Source organism: Globicephala melas, chromosome 10 (genome assembly GCF_963455315.2).
Source record: "Globicephala melas chromosome 10, mGloMel1.2, whole genome shotgun sequence".
Taxonomy (NCBI): domain Eukaryota; kingdom Metazoa; phylum Chordata; class Mammalia; order Artiodactyla; family Delphinidae; genus Globicephala; species Globicephala melas.
In genome coordinates, this window is record NC_083323.1 from 63,483,108 (window position 1) to 63,503,803 (window position 20,696).

The following is a 20,696-nucleotide window of genomic DNA, read 5'->3' on the forward strand; positions in this document are numbered from 1 at the left end:
ATTATTTTGCCCAACTGTAGGCTAATGTAAGTGTTCTGAACATGTTTAAGGCAGGCTAGGCTAAGCTATTATGTTCGGTAGGTTAGGTGCAAACGCATTTTTGACTTAAGATGTTTTAACTTACGATGGGTTTATTGGGATGTAACCCATTGTAAGCTGAGGAGGATCTGTACTGCTGTAAATGAGGAGAAAGGGCACTTCAAGAACCTTTTTCCATTCTTAGCATTACTAGCGCCCTTCTTGTATCACAGCTGTGACTGTTCCAAGGCAGATTTGCATGTCTAGACCAGCTGCAGAAATGAGTGTGAGGAAAGTGGGGGTTGGCAGGAATAGAGAAACACGGGTGCAAAATCCCTCACTTTCCTTGTAATCCTAAAATTCATACTCATCTAGGTATACATCCTCAAACCATACCTCTGAATACTGGTCTTCAACCGTTTGTCTTTCAAGTTCCAACTTCCTAACTGACCCAGTGTCCAGCTGTTTCCTTCAGTCTCTTAAATTCATCACTCTCCCTCTTCCCTATGGAAAGGATCTCTTGATTCTCACCCCCAAGCAACCTAGTCTTAGTAGTGAGTAGAAACGCTGGTGCAGTGAGGGCTCTCAGGGGGGTGCACGTAGCCCTGATTAAGAAATGAAGCTGAGGACTTCCCTGGTGGTGCAATGGTTAAGAATCCGCCTGCCAATGCAGGGGACACGGGTTCAAGCCCTGGCGCGGGAAGATCCCACATGCTGCGGAACAACTAAGCCCGTGCGCCACAACTACTGAGCCTGCGCTCTAGAGCCCGCGAGCCACAACTACTGAAGCCCGCGCGCCTAGAGCCCGTGCTCCGCAACAAGAGAAGCCACCGCAATGAGAAGACTGTGCACCGCAACGACTAACAGTAGCTCCCGTTTGCCGCAACTAGAGAAAGCCCGCGCACAGCAACGAAGACCCAACGCAGCCAAAAATAAATAAATAAATGTATATATAAAAAAAGTTTAAAAAAAAATGAAGATGAGAGCTAAGGTCCAAAGCAAGGGCTGTTCACTCATTTTCTGCTCCTTCCTGACTTTGCCCAAGGAGTCCCAGTCTCCAGTGTGCCCATTATGCGGCCCAGTCCTTAAATAACAGACATGGCTCTGAGGCTTGCGATTCTCACCTCTGTCCCCACTGTCTCACCCCCATTTCCTAGCTCCCGCCTCCGCCGCCCGCAGTTTCCAGCCCCCACATCGGCCTCCGCCAGGTCTTCCACTCAGATGCCCGCTGCCTCTGCTGCAGCAGCTGCCATGGTGATGGATCTCGCGAGAACTGCCGCTCGCCGCCGCGCAGTTCTCGCGCGATCGGGGAGGTGGGAAGTATCCTGGTCTGGGGGTGAGGGTGCGCCGTACAGCTCCTGTAGCCTTCGCGGTTTCCGGTGCTAGGTGGAGGGAAGGAAGGAGGGAGCTGGGAGCGGGGCCAGGGGAGCAGCCGCGCTGAAATCGGCGGAGGGAGCCGGAGAGAGTGGAGCGAGAGCCGAGCGGAACCTGCGGGGGCGGAGGCGGCGGCCGCAGCGGCGGAGCTGGGAGCAGGAACAGGTGAGGGGCTGGGGAGGAGGGAAGGCGGGTCCCGGTAGAGGAGAGACTCGGGGTGGGAGCTGAGAAGGTAGACCCCCACCCCCACCCCCGCTTGCTCGCTCGCCCGCCCGGCACTGCTTGGCATGGGCCGGTGTGGTCCTTCCCACCTGAGAGCTTGGAGAGGGGGCGCCGGGCCAGCCACACGCCTGCCCCCGCATTTGAAGGACACGGAGCTGGGGTGGGGGTGGAGGGCGCACATGAATTTGTCCTCCGCCTCGCACAAGGGGGCGACCTGGGCTGCAGTTAGGTTCCCCTCGCCTGCAGGAGGTGGGCTTTTGAAGGGTTGGGGTTGAGGGGGAGGAAAGCAGTCTAAGGTGAGGTGACGCGGGGGCGGTGATGGCTGTTTTGTATCTTTTTCCTATTAAAGGGCTAGGGAATGTCGCTTTTTCCTACCCCTTCTCCCTCTCCACCTTAGTAATAGACCAGAGAGAAGCCTTGCTATGGTGACACCCCCTCCCCGCATCGTGGCGCAGGGGTGTTTAGGGGGTTTAGGGATTAACCGGGAACACAGGCTAGTGGGGCACTCCAGGGGCACTATTTGGTGGAGGCTGAGCTTTCGGGTCTTGGGGACCGCAAGTCGGGAAGAGGGCAGCAGGTGGGGAGCAAGAGGAGAGGAGGCAGGAGGAGGGGGAGGGGATCTGATCTTGCTTGGAGAAGAGAGGTGGTGCCTTCCTCCCCCAGGCGAAGCGGGGGCGGTCTCACAGGAGGAGGGAGCATCTTGTCACTGGCTCAGAGTTTCTGTCTTCCAATCCGCTTTCTTTCTTTAGGAAGTACCAGGATTCCCGGAACAGAAAATGGAGCCATTGCTTATACCAATGTCTGCGGGAAGGGGGCGGGGGTGTGTGGAATTCCCTGTTGAAAACGGGCCACTTGATTAGCAAAGTGGTAGCTCCTCTTTTGGGGGAGTTGCCTTCTTTCTGGGTTGTATTACTGCTGGTCTCTCTCTGGCCAGGCCAGGAGGAGTGTGGTATGTGGTCAGGAGTGAGAAGAAATAGTGAGGTCATCGGGTGAGGGAGAAATGTAACTTAAAACCTGTCTCTGCCGCGGTTGGATTGGGTCACCCCTGGTCTATGGCATGAAAGTTTTATTTGGTAGGAGATCTGCTGCAAGGAGTCTGATTGCTTGGGTCAGTGCAACAGGGCAGAATCTAGTCTCTGCATACTTCCTTCCGTGTCCCTAATCAGGTGTTGACAGTCTTTGCTGCCATTTTGTCTTGAGCTTGTTGTTGGGGGGTCTCCACTTGCTATGACTGGAATGGGTCAGTGAATTGGTCATTGTACCTTAGACCCGAGTTTGAATAACACGTCTAGAAAAGCTCATTCTAAGAAAGAAGCTGCCTCACCTTTTCACAGAATGGATCATTGACCGTGGAATTCAGCTGGGAAGGGTCCTCCTGTATCCCATATACACATGCCTCCTGCCTCCCAGCATAGTTATTACCTTGCGTAGTCAAAATTTTTATGTGTATGTCTTGCTTTTCCAAAGAAAAGAAGCTTTTTGAGTTCAGGAATTGGATCCCATCTTGTATCTCCCACACTATCTGGGCACACAGTAGGCACTCATGATGAATACAGGATGTGAATGAACAGAACTCAGGTTTTCTGACCACAGTTTAAGGAAAGAGGAGGAGAGGGCTTGGCTGTCAAGGAGAGTGCCTGAAGATAGCTGAGTGAGAGTGTAAAGGTCCTTAGCCTTTGTAATTAAGAAGTCTTGGTCTCTCCACCTTCCTAAGAGGCAAAAAACAGTCATGGATAATGAAAATAAGACCCCAAAAGAAAAATATTAGAACACAGAGTCATTATTTATCAGAAATCCCAGATCTCCTGCTTCCCCATTGTGGGCAAAGGGGTCTCTCCATTAGACCTAAGTCCTTCAGAGTGTTGTCTGCAGATTGGGATCCTGGTAATTACGGAGAAGGGAGCCAGTGTATGTATGTGGTGGCTGGCATAGAATTGGTGCCCGTGAATGGTAGCTGCTATTATTAAACTGAATGCAAGTGTAAAGGAGAGCAGACAGCAGGCTAAAAGAGTGGAAGTGAAGTCTTAAGTGCACAAAGGGTCATAAAGTGTGTTTACCTCTGCTAGTCTCTTCCACTGGAGTCATAATAGAGAAAATGGACTCAGAGGACAGTGGGTGGGATTTGTTGGTCAGAAGGAGGAAGTTCTTTAAAACCAGGTTTGTTAAAGTTGAATCAATAACTGAGGGAAATTGTGGAATCTGCTTACAGATGGAATCTGCTTTCTGTGGAATACCTTTAGAAGTGGATGTCAAGAGGCTTGAGACTCAAAACATGTCACTGTATTTGGCTCTCCTCATCATTTTTTTTTTTAAATTGAGGTATGGTTGATTTACAGTATTGTTTTAGTTTCAGGTGTACGCATAGTTCCCTTTACCTTTTTTTTTTTTTTTTTTTTGTGGTACGCGGGCCTCTCACTGTTATGGCCTCTCCCATTGCGGAGAACAGGCTCCAGATGCTCAGGCTCAGTGGCCATGGCTCACGGGCCCAGCCGCTCTGCGGCATGTGGGATCTTCCCGGACCGGGGCACGAACCCGTGTCCCCTGCATCGGCAGCCGGACTCTCAACCACTGCACCACCAGGGAAGCCCCCCTTCACCATTTTTGTTGCAGGTGAATTTGGAGGCAAAATGGTATGGTAATTAAGAGTGTGGACCTTGGAATCAGACAAAATTGAGTTCAAATCCTGCCTCTGCTAATTACTAGTTGTGTGATTTTGGTGAAATTATTTGTCCTCTTTTAGCTTCATTTTCCTCATCTGTAAAGAGTATGATAATGATAGTACCTATGCATACTGTTGGCATGAGAATTAAATGAGATAATACATGTAAAGCACTTAGTATTAAACAAAGTACACATAGTAAGCCTCAAGTAAATGTTAGCTGCTATTAATAATCACCATCATCATAGAAATAATAACATGAGCACTCAGGGCTGCCTTAAAGAGGAGGTTTACAAAAGAACAACTTGCCGCCTGAAGCGCCTGTGTAGAGGGATGATTGTTACCATGACTTCTTGTGCTGGTCGTAGGCTTACGAGCAATGAAATCTTTTTTTCAGCATCAGCCTCACAGAGGCAGCTCCTGTTGCCTGAGTGGGAGGTGAAGCTGGAGCAAGGCAGGGGCCCTGAACTATCAACTTGGATGTAGGGTGAGGATATGGGGGCTCAAAAATAGTGTTCAGTGTGACTCTGAGGTAATGGTTGACTCTTCCATAAAAGAGCACCCTGATTGTCCTAGGTTGGGCATTTAGTTTCCTGGCTCCCATCATTTTAGATTTCAGATAGTATTTTAGCATCCTCCATTTCCTGGGCCACTCTTTTCACTTAGTCATATCTCCTTTAAATGTCTGCCTTTGTTTCAGAATGTACTGTATTAGGATCCAGAGTTGCGATATCTGTAATTCTGTGTACTGTACCTTTTCCAAAATCTATTGCAAATATAGGTAGAATGCTAATAAAGCTTTTTGATAATGAAAGGACATGGGGAGCCTTTGGAGAAAGTTCTACAAATGTTTGAAGGCTTTGTATTGTAGTCTAGGAAAGAACTGAGTCTATGAAGGTGTTAGAGATTTGTCATGGACTTCTGCAAAGGATCTGCTGCACCATATGGACCAGAAGGGAAATGGCTCAAGATTTCAGGGATCCACCATTAGCACCATATTCCTGAAGAAAGGTGAAATGCCTGGGTGTAGCAGATCTTAGTTCCCTGACAACCAGGGATTGAACCCAGGCCCTCGGCAGTGAAAGCGCAGAGTCCAAACCACTGGACCTCCAGGGAATTCCCATAACCTGTCCTTTATGAGCTTAAACACAAGAGTGTCAAGCATAAATGTTTAAATTTCAACATGATTTAGGATGCAGAATAACATTTGCTCTCTATTGGAGTGGTTTTGTCCCCTATCCTCCACTTTTTTTTAAAAAAGCAATTGAACTTTACCTTATATAAAATCTTATTTGAAGTCTGATACGTAAAATGCATAACAGTGCTGCTGCTGTGGTAGTGGTGGAGAGTGGCAAACATAATTAGAGCCTCTCATATAGTTCTCCCTTTTCCCCAGGCAGGCTCTGAATCCCATCCCGGGAACCCTAGGGCTCTGAGAACGTGGAAGCCACTTCTCCAGTTTGTCAGATACAGGAAAAGGATTGGAGATCACCTAAAGAGTACTGTCTTCCTCAACCTCGCAGACGTTTGCCATCATCAGTAGAACCGTGTTCAGCAACAAGCATATCAGTCACTAGCTACAGATCAGTCATGGAGCTGGGTGCTGGGAACATGAGTAAGGCATGGTCCCTGCTGGCAAGGGACTGAGGGTCTAGTGAAATACTTCCCAAACTTTTTCCCACCATGGCATACAGAGAAAATGGTAATAGTGAAATAGGCATAGCTGCTTGCAACCTGAGATGACTGGCCCATGGGCTCTAGCCACCCTAAGCCCTGCCTAGCTGTCCAGTATTGACAGGACCAGTATCTCCAGCTGACCTGTATTGCATTAAAGGCACATTATTTGGGAAGTTCCAGCTCTGGGAAGCAAAACCCACAAAGGTGAATAAGAGTAGAAGTGTGTTTGAGGTGCTAGGGGATCACAGATGGCTCTTATCGCTCAAGGCAGGTGATTCCCTGTCTTCTGTATCCTTAGGCTGCTCTATGATGGGTGGCTTTGTCCAAATCATTGCCTCCTGTTTTCATCTGTGCACTGGCAATTCCATCTTTTTTTAAAAAATGTTTTAATTTAATTTAATTTATTTTTTTATACAGCAGGTTCTTATTAGTCATCCATTTTATACCCATCAGTGTATACATGTCAATCCCAATCTCCCAATTCATCACACCACCACCACCCCTGCCCCCGCTGCCGCTTTCCCCCCTTGGTGTCCATACATTTGTTCTCTACATCTGTGTCTCAGTTTCTGCCCTGCACACCGATTCATCTGTACCATTTTTCTAGGTTCCACATATATGCGTTAATATACGATATTTGTTTTTCTCTTTCTGACTTACTTCACTCTGTATGACAGTCTCTAGATCCATCCACGTCTCAACAAATGACCCAATTTCAGTCCTTTTTATGGCTGAGTAATATTCCATTGTATATATGTACCACATCTTCTTTATCCATTCGTCTGTCGATGGGCATCTAGGTTGCTTCCATGACCTGGCTATTGTAAATAGTGCTGCAGTGAACATTGGGGTGCATGTGTCTTTTTGAATTATGGTTTTCTCTGGGTATATGCCCAGTAGTGGGATTGCTGGGTCGTATGGTAATTCCAGTTTTAGTTTTTTAAGGAACCTCCATACTGTTCTCCATAGTGGCTGTATCAATTTACATTCCCACCAACAGTGCAAGAGGGTTCCTTTTTCTCCACACCCTCTCCAGCATTTGTTGTTTGTAGATTTTCTGATGATGCCCATTCTAACTGGTGTGAGGTGATACCTCATTGTAGTTTTGATTTGCATTTGTCTAATAATTAGTGATGTTGAGCAGCGTTTCACGTGCTTCTTGGCCATCTGTATGTCTTCTTTGGAGAAATGTCTATTTAGGTCTTCTGCCCATTTTTGGATTGGGTTATTTGTTGTTTTAATATTGAGCTGCATGAGCTGTTTATATATTTGGGAGATTAATCCTTTGTCTGTTGATTCATTTGCAAATATTTTCTCCCATTCTGAGGGTTGTCTTTTCATCTTGTTTATGGTTTCCTTTGCTGTGCAGAAGCTTTGAAGTTTCATTAGGTCCCACTTGTTTATTTTTGTTTTTATTTCCATTACTCTAGGAGGTGGATCAAAAAAGATCTTGCTGTGGTTTATGTCAAAGAATGTTCTTCCTATGTTTTTCTCTAAGAGTTTTATAGTGTCTGGTCTTACATTTAGGTCTCTAATCCATTTTGAGTTTATTTTTGTGTATGGTGTTAGGGAGTGTTCTAATTTCATTCTTTTACATGTAGCTGTCCAGTTTTCCCAGCACCACTTATTGAAGAGACTGTGTTTTCTCCATTGTATATCCTTGCCTCCTTTGTCATAGATTAGCTGACCATAGGTGCGTGGGTTTATCTCTGGGCTTTCTATCTTGTTCTATTGATCTATATTTCTGTTTTTGTGCCAGTACCATATTGTCTTGATTACTGTAGCTTTGTAGCATAGTCTGAAGTCAGGGAGTCTGATTCCTCCAGCTCCGTTTTTTTCCCTCAAGACTGCTTTGGCTATTCGGGGTCTTTTGTGTCTCCATACACATTTTAAGATTGGCAGTTCCATCTTGACCTGCATAGTGGGACCAGATTGGGGCAAAGATTTACTAGGGCTTTAGGCTGATTACTCATGGAATTTAAGTGATTTTATAATTAGGAAAGTACAGTGTTCTGGATATCCAAGGCTATCGGTGTGGGCATTGGAGCAGCCATCAAATATCAGGAGATGGTGCAGTTGTAAACTGGTCAGGTTCTAAGAATAGGGCAAGCTGAAAGCTTTGGTGAGAGGGTAGTGCCACAGAATGTTCCAAGGAAACAAATGAGTCTAGTTTTTATCCGGCCACTGTTTTATCTAGCGAAGTCATGTATTCTGAAACAGACTTAATGCTCTGCTCTGACTCATTTGCTGAGGGTTGTCCGTAGGAAAAGCCATACCCTTTCTCGGTGTTTGGGTCTTTATCAGGGCAATTTAGAATCCTTCTTCACTTGGTGTTGTGGCCTCCTTCAGGTCATCCTGTACTGGAGTCTTCCTCTCAGACTAGAAGGGAAACTGGCGTAGGATTCTGGCTTGAGCCTAAATGCTGCTAGTTGAGTTAAATGGAGGCTAATTTTAGTTAGATATGTTCTAATTTATAACAGGGTCATCACTGATTGCCTAGTAGTTAAGTTCAGTAGGTATTTTTCAGGCCTTATCTTAATTTGACCTTTCTACAGCCTTTGACCCTCCTTTTTTTTTAAATGTTCTTTCCTCATTGGTGTCTCTGATGTCTCACTCTCTTGATTTCCTTTCTACCCTTTTGGTTGCTTCCTACTCTCTTTCCTGGCCTTCTTTTTTGCCCACTGCTTTAAATGTTGATGTGCCCTAGGTTTCTGACTTTGGCCTTTTCTCCTGTCTCACTGTACACACTCTTCCTAGATATATCAATTAAGATGTGTCAGTTGCAAAAGATAGAAAACACACCTGTGGCTCAAACAATCAAAGGATTTATTAAACATGTAGCAACAAGTCTAGGTGACATAAGCCAGACACAAAAGGACAAATATTGTTTGATTCCACATTTATGAGATACCTAGAATAGTCAAATTCAGAAACAGAAAGTAGAGTGGTTGTTTCCAGGGGCTGGAGAGGGGGGTTATTGTCTAATAGGTACAGAGTTTCAGTTTGGGAAGATGAAAAAGTTCTGGAGATGCATGGTGGTGATGGTTGTGCAATAGTGTGAGTGTACTTAATGCCACTGAACTGTACACTTAAAAATGGTTAAAATGGTAAATTTTATGTTATGTATATTCTACCACACACAGAAGTAGTCCAGGGGTAGAACACTTATTTTTTTTTTTAACCTTTTATTTTATATCGGAGTATAGCCGATTAACAATGTTAATCGTTGCAGGTTAATCGTTAATTTCAGTGTTAATCCTTGCTGTGTTTCAGGTGCACAGCAAAGTGACTCAGCCATGCATATACATGTATCCATTCTCCAAACTCCCCTCCCTTCCAGGCTGCCACATAACTTTTTATTTATTTTTTTAATCCAGCAACTTGACAGTGTTATTAAGGACCCAAGTTTTCTCAGTTTTTCTGCTCTGATATCCTAGTGTTCTTATGTCTGTCCCTTCATGTACCCAAGATACTCCAGCATCTCACCCTTCTACATTAACATCCAAAGGCTGGACGAGAGAGCATTGACATATGTTCTTTTTTAAGATTGAGGAAAACTTTCCCAGATACTCCCAGCAGACTTTCCTTACATCTTTATTGCCCTAGGTAGTGCCTAAACATTCGTGACTCGGTCATTGGCAAGAGAAATGGAATGCCCACATCCCTTCAGCTGATCAGTTTTCATACCCTAGGGCTGGCGAGGGGTAGTTCATACCCACTCCCTGCCAACATCTGAACAAAGTAGGGGTTCTGTTAGAAGAAAGAAGGGGAAGGTGGCTGTTGGTAGGCAGCCCGTAACTGCTGCCATACTGGATCATCTTGGTTCCTCTTGGGGCTTCAGTTACTATCTATGCAGATGATTCCATATACCCAGACCAGACTTTTCTCCTGAGCTTCATACCGTAGCACCTCAAAATTCGCGTTAATCTAAAAACAAACATCTTCGCTCTCAGATCTGTTCCTCTTATGTTTTCTGCCTAAAGAATTGCCACTGAATCACACAGGCCAGAAACCTGGGAATCATCTTTGACTCTTCTCTTCCTTCCTACATTTAATTAGTCATTAAATCCTGTGGATTTTACTATTTTGTTGTTTCAAATCTGTTCTGTCCTCTCTATTGCCACCTCTGTTTCAGAACTTTTCTTATCTGTATTACTGTACCTCCCAAGTGGTCTCTATGCTTCCAGTCTTTCCCCCTTTTAACTTATTCCCTAAACTGCTGTCAGAATGGTCTTTTATTTATTTATTTATTTATTTATGGCTGAGTTGGGTCTTAGTAGCTGCGTGGGGCTTTCTCTAGTTGCGGCGAGCTGGGGCTACTCTTCGTTGCAGTGTGCCGGCTTCTCATTACAGTGGCTTCTCTTGTTGCGGAGCACGGGCTCTAGCCGTGCGGGCTTCAGTAATTTTGGCTCGCGGGCTCAGTAGTTGTGGCTCGCAGGCTCTATAACTCAGGCTCAGTAGTGTGGCGCACGGGCTTAGTTGCTCCGTGGCATGTGGGATCTTCCCGGACCAGGGCTCGTGTCCCCTGCATTGGCAGGCAGATTCTTAACCACTGCGCCACCAGGGAAGCCCCAGAATGATCTTTATTTATTTTTTATTTTAAAATTTTGGCTGCGTTGGGTCTTCGTTGCTGTGCGCAGGCTTTCTCTGGTTGTGGCGAGTGGGGGCTACTCTTCATTGTGGTGCGTGGGCTTCTCGTTGCAGTGGCTTCTCTTGTTGCGGAGCACGGGCTCTAGGTGCGCGGGCTTCAGTAGTTGTGGCTCGCGGGCTCTAGAGCGCAGGCTCAGTAGTCATGGCGCACGGGCTTAGTTGCTCCGCGGCATGTGGGATATTCCCAGGCCAGGGCTTGAACCCGTGCCCGCCGCATTGGCAGGCGGATTCTTAACCACTGCGCCACCAGGGAAGCCCAGGATGGTCTCTAAAGCACGTATCTGATCATGTTACCCAGTATGACCTTTAAGGCCCTTCATGATTTAGCTCCTGCTTCTCTCTCCAGCCTCATCCTTCCTTTTACTCACCATGCTGCATCCACATAAATGACCTCCTAGTCGCACCTGTATTTGGCTAATAAATGCCCTCTCTAACTCAGGTCTTTGTGCCTGTGCACACTCTGTTCCCTCTCCCACCTTCCCTATTCCTTAGTGTCTGATTATTTCCTATTCTTCCTTTAAGAGTCAGCTCAGGTGTGACCTGAGAATCATGTCTGGGAATTGTCCTTTATCCTCCAGTCTTGAGTAACTGCTCCAGCTTTCTGTCCCCGTAAAACTATGTGCTTATCCCACTCTTATCTTCCCACAGTAATCCTCTGTTTCCTAGTCTTTCTCTCCCATTGACTGAGTTTCATGAAGGCAGAAACTGTCTTCCTCTGTATCCCTGGTTCATTATACTCAATAAATGTTTAATGAATGGATGGAAGCTGGCATCAGAAGCTGTTTCTTGGCTTTGGGAAATCTTTGAGCCTAATAGAATTCATTGAGATACTAATCTGGGAGTTCTTGTGTGCTGATTACAGTGCTCTTGAGGCAAAAATTTGGAAAGTTTACAGAGGTCACAAGCCAGCTGCACTAAGGAAACTAAATACAGGCAGACCCTGCTTTGGTTTTCTTAAATTTTTTGGTCTGCTCCATTGGCTGTGCTAAAAATAGCATCTAATAGAGATTCTATTCGTGATTATCTCAATTGGAAGGTTGTTTGGGAATAAAGCTGCACCTGCAGTTTAGTGCACCCTGCCTGGGCAGCACAGGATTTGGGAAGCTCTGGTCGTCCTTTCCCTGGGCCCATGCAGCCTGAAGAGGAGGTGCTGGATCAGGAGTCCCCTCGGGGTGTCTCAGGACACATTTCTGCATCAGGAGTGGGCAGTGTGTGTGGCAGACTGAGCTGTGACTCTCAGAATCCCCTGGAGGGTGGAGCAGGCATGCCTCAAGTCCAGATAACTGAACAGTGATAGCAATAGCCTGCCCCTCCTGGAGGGTGGGAGAGAGGGATTGGGGGCAGTAAGTGATTGTCGGTGAGGACATCCTCAGGTGAGGCTTAAATCAGCCAGTGTGCTTGGTTGAACTCCTGCAGTGTCGCGCATAGGGAGGAGATAACAAAGTTTGTAACTGTAGAATAGAATGTTGAGACATACTCTTTGTTCATAGAGATATTACTATATTCCATTTTTCATCTCGAGCCACTCACCTTTAGTTTTAACTGCTTCCTGTTTCTGCCAGCCCATAGAACCCTGGTATTTTGCCCTCTTGACACAGGAGTGCCATCTGTGGCAAAAGAGAATGACTATAGGCAGTACAGTACGTAGGGATACAATCCAGGTTTTGTTTGTTTGCCATCTGCTTCCCAGAGCTTTCTCTAGGAATGCATTATGGTGAAAGTGAGAATTGGCTAGATAGCCATAGATTTGTATTCATGGCACAAAGCTGAAAGTGGCCGCCATCCTGATGGTAGGGGCAGTATGCTATCTGGAAACAGGCACAGGGGAAGCCAAGACAAGAAAGCCAGCACCCCCTTTGGAATGTTCATCTGAGTCAAGCTCCTGATTATATTAAAGAAGAGTTGTAATGTCCATTAATTTCAAGGCTTTGGGCTGTCATGGGGGCCACATGGTAACTACTTGAATATTTTGTTAGTTATCTATCAGCCCCACTGAGTATTAAATGACAAGAGAAAATTTTACCAATTTTAGTCTTCTGATCCTTTCATGGCTTTCCCAAACCAGTCTTGCGGTCAGTATATGTGGAAAATGGCCAAGAATTGACAGGAAAGCTAAGCAACCATCTGTGCATTACCCGGAGATAACCGCTGGGACAGAAGAAATGATAGAAGGACCTCCTCAGATGAGGCTAAAATTAGCCAGTGTGCTTGACTGAACTCCTACGGGGGGCTTGGCACTGGGAGCAAGGAAAGATCCCAAATAAATAAAAGGCATAGTCCTTGCCCGTGGTGAGTACACAGTTAACTTGGGGAGACGGTAAACATACAGACTTATAAAAGAAGAAAAAACTCCATAACGTAGTGCTACTTGAGTGGTTCAGATAATTCAGGGTGCTTTATGTAGCATGCCAGAAAATAGAAATAAGTGTAACACTGGGATCAGATTTTGAACCAAGACTTTAGCATGAGAGCTTCGCAAAGGAGCAAACCAAAGGACAGTGTATGCATGTTCTGCGGCAAGGGATATCTTTCAGCCACTGCTCGACTCACAGTTGGTAATCATTCAGCCAGCAACAGTTCCAGTCATGAAGGAAAGCAAGGTAAATGTATGGTATAAATTCAGTTCAGAATCTGGGCCAAAGCCTGTTACTTAAGCTTTAAAGCAGAGTATCATCTGGAGCTGAAGGAAATGACACCTGAACTGGAGACAAGATAAAAACTAGGAAGACTTGGGGAAGGTCTAAATTTCTGGAAGTGATGGCAGCAGAACCAGAAGTCTGTCTACCACAGATTACCAAGGTTGGCGGGATCTGATCTTATTAGCTGGGCAGGTGTCCCCTCCTGCCTCAGGAATCCTCGGGAATCTGTCTGCCTGGGTGGTTGAGGCAGGATGAGCAGGGAGGATGGCTAGTGGGCGACTTGACTGAAGTTGAGGCCAAAGTTGAGCCAGGCCCTCCCCCCGGATGTGAGCGCTCTGGGTCAGGGGCAGGGCTCATCTGCAGAACCTACCCGGAGCACCACGCCTGGCTCATTAGTGGATGTCTGGGGAGGTCTTTGAAGATGAAACACTCTATAAGCACTCATTGTTTCTGTTTTTTGGACAAACTAGTACTTTGGTCTCCAGGAGCTGTTGATCTGGCTCCTTTGTACTGGTCTGGAATTCGCTGCAAACTGAGGAGAGTAGGAAACAAACAAAAAAACCTGAAATCGTTTTTGAAAAAACAACTAAACTCCCACCAAACCCCGCCATGCTTTAGCTTGTAAATAGGGTTCCTCCCCATCCACCTTTCACATTCTTGGGTTTGGGTGCACTCTGTCTTAACCTGTTCTTTCGCCTACTGGGTTTGGGGTGTGCGTGTGTTTATCTCTGCTTCCTAGACTCTGTAGAGAATGCCAGCTGCTGGCATATGGCGATTGCCGAATAAGCTGCCCGCTGATGCATGTCTCCCGCGGGCCCAGAGAACTGGCTGGCACGGGTGACTCTGAACCCCCGTTTCATTGTTGTTTCAAAGATTCATTTCTGTGGCTGTCCTGAGCCATAGAGAAGGGAGGGAAGAAGAGAGGGAATGAATGACTCTGATTCTGTCTGTCGGGGGCGGTGGATGGGGTGGGCAGAGAGGCATTTTGTATTTTTGTAGTGTTCCAACTGCTCCCTTCATCTTTCCCGATTATGTAGCAGGCAGAAATGTCTAACCTGAGTGAACTGCTAGTCAGGTCAGTAGAGACCTGGGAGTTAGTTCAGTTATTCAGCTACTGGGTGCCAGGTACTAGTCAAGGTAGGGAACACAGCAGGGAACAAAATAGATAAGGAGCTGACATTACAGTAGGAGGAGAAAAACAGTACAGCAGGAAACAAATACGTAACGTGTCAGATGGTGATAAATGCTATGAAGAAAAATAAAGTGGGATAAATGGTGTAGAGTGGTGTGTGTATGTTATAGGTGGTTATGGAAGGCCTCTTTGATAAAGTGACGGTCGAACAGATGCCCGAAGGATGTGAGGGAGTGCTCCCTGAAGGTTGTCTGGGAGAGGAGCGTTCCAGGCAGAGTGAACAGCAAGGACAGAAGCTTTGAGGCAGGAAGGTATTGGGGAACTGAAGTGGAGTATACACAGGGGAGAGTAGGAGATCTGATGAGAGAAACGGGAATGCAGATTGTGCCGGACTTTATAGGCCGTGGTATGGCTTTGGGTTTTACTGAAAAGGAGCTATGAAGCCCAGAGAGGGTTTTGAATAGAGGATCAACATGACCTGGTTTTGGCTTTAAAATCAGTCTGGCTGCTCTGTGGAGAATAGACCGAAGGGGCTTAGAGCAGAGGCAGAGGATGAGCTGACTGCCTCATTGCAGGTGGCCATGTGGAGCAGCTGTCCTGGGACGGGCCACAGCAAGCCTAGGACCTATGTGGCTGAGGAATGAGGGGCAGCCTCTCGCTACCCCATCTCCCAGCTCTCAGTGCACTGTTGTATGAACAGGGCATGATGTTAGCAGCTGGCATTTCACAGAGTGGAAAAGATCAGCCTCTCTTAGGAGTGCTGCTTTCTTATTTCTTCCTCATTAATTTTGGTGTGTAGAAGGAAGGTGTAGAGATATAGGAAGGGAAGAAGCAGAGTGTCTTGATTAGAGCTGAGAGCATAAACCTTGGGAACCTGGCAAGCCTGAACCTCGTTAGGAGTCACAAAGAGCCACTCCTCATTCCACTCCCTCCTCTCCCACCCTTTCCAGAAGTCTCAGGGTAAGGTTGGGGGAGGCAGAGGCATTAATGGTCTCCCAATGCCTTGGGGTATAGAGTAGAATTTCAGGACTGAAGGGACTTTAGAAATCATCTAGTTCAACCCCCTCCATTTACAGGTGCAGATAAGGACAGGTGAAATAACTCATCCAAAGTCACATGGGTAGATTACTGGCAGAAACTGGGGTCCTGGATGTTCACTGCTTTATCTCTGCTTCCAAAGGCTCAGGATGTGTCTGAGTGGGCCTTGATCTTCTTAGTACCCTCAGGCTCTCAGTTTGTCATGAAAGAACTCCAGCCATGACTTTAGCCAGTGCCATTAATGTGAAATCCTGACAAGCAGATGGTGGTAATAAGTTTGCATTTCTTTGCCTAGGATCAAGTCCTCCATACCAGGAACCAAGCCAAAACAAGACTGCCACTGCCCTCACTGCGCCCCGCTGTCCTCAGAAAGCGGCTGCTGTGATCATGGGTAATATCTTTGGAAACCTTCTCAAGAGCCTGATTGGGAAGAAGGAGATGCGCATCCTGATGGTGGGCCTGGATGCCGCAGGAAAGACCACCATCCTGTACAAGCTAAAACTGGGCGAGATCGTCACCACGATTCCCACCATTGGTAAGGGCACAGCTTGGATGTAGGCTTTCATGCCAGCCGCTGAGCCAGACAGGGGCCCCATTCCTAGATCCCCCATCTGGCCACCAGGCAAGTCCTTGCAGTTTGTGGGGTTCAGGGAAGAATGGTTATTTAGCTTACTAGCAGGTGCTGGGGCTGCTGTTTGCCTGTCTACCCTCACCCTCTCTAATGCGGGAACTTCAGCCTGGCACCTGACAGTGGCCCTCAGGCACTGAGCTGGTTTGTTCTCTGTTGTTTGAAAAGCAGGTGAAGGGCTTTGATGTTCCTGCCAGAGGCCTGGAATTGCTTCAGTTTAGATCCTTGGTGGCCCTGATCCCGGCTAAGTCCTGTCTGCAGGAGAGAGAACATTTGCCTTGTAAAGGCGGCTCCAGATCAGCAGCAGCAGCTGGTTCTGTATTTGGGGCTCCAGGACTATAGCTCACTTCTTGTTCTTCACTCTGCCTCACAGGCCTTACTTCTTAGCTGAGGCAGACTCTCGTGGCCAAGGTACAGGAGTGGGGCTGAGTCATTTCTTTTGCAGGAGGGAGAGTCAAAAACTGAGAGAATGAACGGGGAAGGTTGTCTCACCGAGGTGACTGTGAACTTCCTGACTGGCCCTCTTCGTCCTCTTCCACTTCTCGTAGGCTTTCTTTTTGGCCTTTCCACGACTAAGTCAAGGAACACCAGGTCTGAGGAAGCCCTAGCTTTCTTTCCCTTGCTAGGACATGGCCACGGCTGGGGGAAACAAACAGCCCACTGGGGCATCGTTTGCAGGCCTGGTGTTTCAGGCCAAGTGACCATTGTCTGTTTTTGCCAAAGGGTTCAACGTGGAGACAGTGGAGTACAAGAACATCAGCTTCACAGTCTGGGATGTGGGTGGCCAGGACAAGATTCGGCCTCTCTGGAGACACTACTTCCAGAACACCCAAGGTAGGGCATGTGAATTGCCCATGGACTGGCATGGGTTGGTTGGGTGTGAGCAGAGAGTATGGCTATTGTTCTTGGTTATCGGTAACCAACTTTTGCCCTGCTGCGGTTCCTAGGGGTGAGAGACAAGGAGAAAAGGGAGCAGATATTTGGAGGGTATAAGGAGGGTGTTATCTTTTGGTGGTGGGGGAGGGGAGTTGATCTGTCGTCTCTGTGCAGCCCATGTTCTGCCTCCCTAGGGTTGATATTTGTGGTCGACAGCAATGATCGGGAGCGAGTAAATGAGGCCCGGGAGGAGCTGATGAGGATGCTGGCAGAGGATGAGCTCCGGGATGCTGTGCTCCTTGTCTTTGCAAACAAGCAGGTGTGACATCTCCCTACCCCTGGGTTTGAGAGAGGGCAGCCTGGCCGTGGAAATCATGGGGTCTTGGGGCCCACTGTGCGGGAAGCCCCGTGACTATGCTCTCAGTTTTGAAAGTGTGGGAAATCTGATTAGTTGGCTTCTTCGTGCTCTTCTTCTTGTCCCCACCCCATTCCGTCCCAGCTTTAATTAGCAACATTTCTGTCCAGAGGGACTGGTGTGGTAGATCCTTCACCTCCTGTCCCTCTTTTTTCTTACCTATTGTCTACTTTGGTGGAACTGCCCTCACTCTTATGGTCAGACAGACCTGATTGTACGTCCAGTCTGAATCACATCTCCACTTCCCTGCCAACCCATATTTGGTTTCCATCTCCTCAGTGGAATGATCTTTAGTGCCTTGGATCCGGAGTTCTAGGATGATTAAATCCAGAGTAGTTCTTTAGGATCTTGCTCTGGGTTCCTACACTGAAGGAGGAGGAGAGGGTGCTAGTCTACAAGTCTGTGGTAGATGGTCGCTCTAGAAGCCTTCGAAAGATCCTGAAGCTCCTTTTCGTGTGTCTCCCTTGTGCTCCAGGATTTGCCTAATGCTATGAACGCTGCTGAGATCACAGACAAGTTGGGCCTGCATTCCCTGCGTCACCGCAACTGGTACATTCAGGCCACCTGTGCCACCAGCGGGGACGGGCTGTACGAAGGCCTGGACTGGCTGGCCAATCAGCTCAAAAACAAGAAGTGAGAGCCAGACACCAGCCCTGTCCGACCGCCCCACCCGCCCCTGCTGTCTCCCTGCCCCAGCCCTGCCCTTCCTTCCTGTTGCCAGTGTGGCCAGGGCCCTGGGTATCATGTCCGTATGCCCAACAGGAGTCCTGCCTCCCCTTCCCTCCCCTCCCCCCTCCATGACCAGTCCCCAGTTGCTGTCGTAATGATGAATCATTCCAATTTACCGGATTTAAAACAAAAACAAGGTTGTTATGGTTTCATGGGGTGCCCCCCTCCCCAAGCTCTGGGGTTGGGAGGTGGGATGGGGTTTTCTCTCCAGCTGGTTTCGTTTGGCTCCGGTTGGTGTGCTCTTGGCATCTGAGTCCCTCCTCTCTCCCCATAGGCCCCTCTCCTGCTCCCCGTCTTCCTTTCCTTTGCCGCTCTCCCCCTGTTCTACATGGAAACTGCACGGGCCTCTCTGTGTGCGTGCATGTGTGCGCGTGTATATACCTGTATAGAGAGATATATAATGGGGGCCAAGGAGCGGGTGGAGGGTGGAGTGCAGCTCAGGGCTTGGAGCCAGGACATTGCCCACTCTCGCCTATCATCTTCCCCTCCCATGTTGTTGAGATAAAGGGAAGGAGGGGGAGGGAAGGCTGCCCCAGTCCTGCACTGGTTCCTCTCCTCTGCAGGTAGGTGTTTTCCTGGATGATAGGACAGATGATGGACTTTCTGCCACCATCTTCCTTTATCCCTCTCCACCCCGCTTAGGGCAGGGGGGTGGCATTTATCTCTAGATGACGGTTCCCAAGGAGATGCCATTCTGCCCTGCCTTTTAGTGGGAAGGAGAGAGGAACCCACTCACTCTTACCAGCTCAGAGTGTTCAGCTGATCCTCCCCCTCATCCTTAAATCTGTTCCTCAGGAGCTTTAGGTGGGAGGTGGGGATAGGTAGCAAGACCATGGGGTGTATTTGGGACCCAGGGCACTGGGGAGAGGGGCTCAGGTTTTCCATCTTCATCCTCTTTTGTTATTAGGAGAAGGTGATACACAGATCAGTCCTATTCCTGCCTTCCTATCCCCCCATCTTCTGATCTTGGGGCTGGGTGGTTCATCTGTCCTTTGTCAGAAGCTTCCTCACCCTGGTAGTTGTGCTGGTCTGACCAGAGCTGGCTGGCTGGTTTAATGAGGAGCGGGGAGTGGGGGTGACATAGCAGACCTCAGTATCAATCCCCCTGTTCTCCAGTTCTCTCTAGTCCAGGATGTGCTGAAGGGTGAAAACTTTGTTTCCAGACCCTCAGACCATCCTGCTGTCCTCCCTCTCCATCCCAACAGCTTTTTCCTGCCCTCTTCACCCACCTCCCATAAATGGGTCTGGGCGTTGGAATGGAGGGAATAGGAATCTGAAGTGGTTGTTGGTGCTGGTGGGATGCGGCGGTCTTCAGAGTCCTCCCTTCATCATTATGTAGTTGTTCAGAAGCTGCTGCTACTATGTCTCTGTCTACAGGAGGCGCTTGTCCCTGAGATCCTGGCCTGGGTCCTGACTTCTGAGGTTTCTGTGAAGCCGTGGCTTTTCTGTGGGCTCCTGTGTGTGCTGGCTGCGCCCTGAGCTCCAAGACAGCCGCCCGTAACCTTTCTGCTAACGTCAGGGCCCAGGGCCTCCACAGCGTGGCTGGGGGACCCCTTCCCAGAAGGGCTGTCCCAAGCCCCACCCCATGGGACTAGGCTTCCTGTCACCTTTGTCTACAGCAGGAGGATCAATACCCCCCACCCCACCCCAGACTGAACTGTGAAAGAGAGGTTCCAGGGGTGTCTCCCTCAGTGCCAGCTCCTTAGTGATGTGTTACTTACCCGAGGTGCAGCGGGTGTATGCAGGTCTCTTGCTCTCTAGGCCTTGTATGTGTGTATGCGTGTGTGTGTGTGTGTGTGTTTGGTGGGGGGAGGGGGGTGCTGGAGCTTCTGTCTCATTTTAACATGCGCTCATTCCCCTGACCCCACAAATGCTTCCCTCCACACTTTTTCTTTGCCTCTGTCTCTATTTTGTCCGATTTTTTTTGCTCCTGCCCCTGTTGCCTCTCCCTCCCTGAACCCTTTCCTTTGCCTTCTCAACTTAGTCACTGCTGTTGCCTATTTGTCTCCCCTTTCCTTGGTTCTTTCTTACTTAGGATTCTTCACTCTGTACCTTTGTGGTTGGTGAGGACTTTGCCTCTTCTCCTTCCTCACGCCCTCTCTGACCCTGCCTAGGTAGATGCCAGTCCTAAATGGGTTCTTCTCATTTTAGACCCACCTCCACCTTGGTTTGGGGGGCTTCAGGGACTAGTGGGGCTGAGGGTGTTAGGAAGCAGCCTTAGAGGTTATGTAAGTGCTGCTTGGGGATCTGTCCAGCAGGGGGCAGTAAGTGATCTTGGTAGTATCCCAGGCTGCTAGGCTGGCCCTTTCTACATTCCCATTCACCTAAAAGCTCTTTTGGGATTGGGTGTTTCATTCCATTTCTGCCCACTCCCTCCCCCACTCTCCTCCGGTAGGTTTAATTTTTTGCTTTCCTTTGTTCCAGCCTTTCTTCTCCCTGGGGATTTCCCCTAAATTTCCCCCCTAAAAGTTTGTGGTGTTACAGTGGTAACTGCAGTTCTGAACTGGTTTTTCTCTTCTTTTTTCCTGCTCTGGAATGTAGACTGTATATGTTTAATAACTCACCTTCTCTCTCCTTGCTCAAAATGTGGGATACGCGATGACTGTGACCCTGGTTGGAAATTAAACTTGTTTTATGCA

The 20,696-nt window shown here is 48.0% G+C and overlaps 1 protein-coding gene across 1 annotated transcript; it reads left to right on the forward strand.

Moving 5' to 3' along the window:
* Window positions 1-1,326: 1,326 nt before the first annotated feature.
* ARF3 (ARF GTPase 3) lies at window positions 1,327-20,696 on the forward strand. Its single transcript, XM_030835218.2, has 5 exons — window positions 1,327-1,557; window positions 15,705-15,944; window positions 16,761-16,871; window positions 17,108-17,232; window positions 17,804-20,696. The coding sequence occupies exons 2-5, from the start codon at window positions 15,797-15,799 to the stop codon at window positions 17,963-17,965; spliced, it is 546 nt and encodes a 181-aa protein (XP_030691078.1). The 5' UTR covers window positions 1,327-1,557; window positions 15,705-15,796; the 3' UTR covers window positions 17,966-20,696.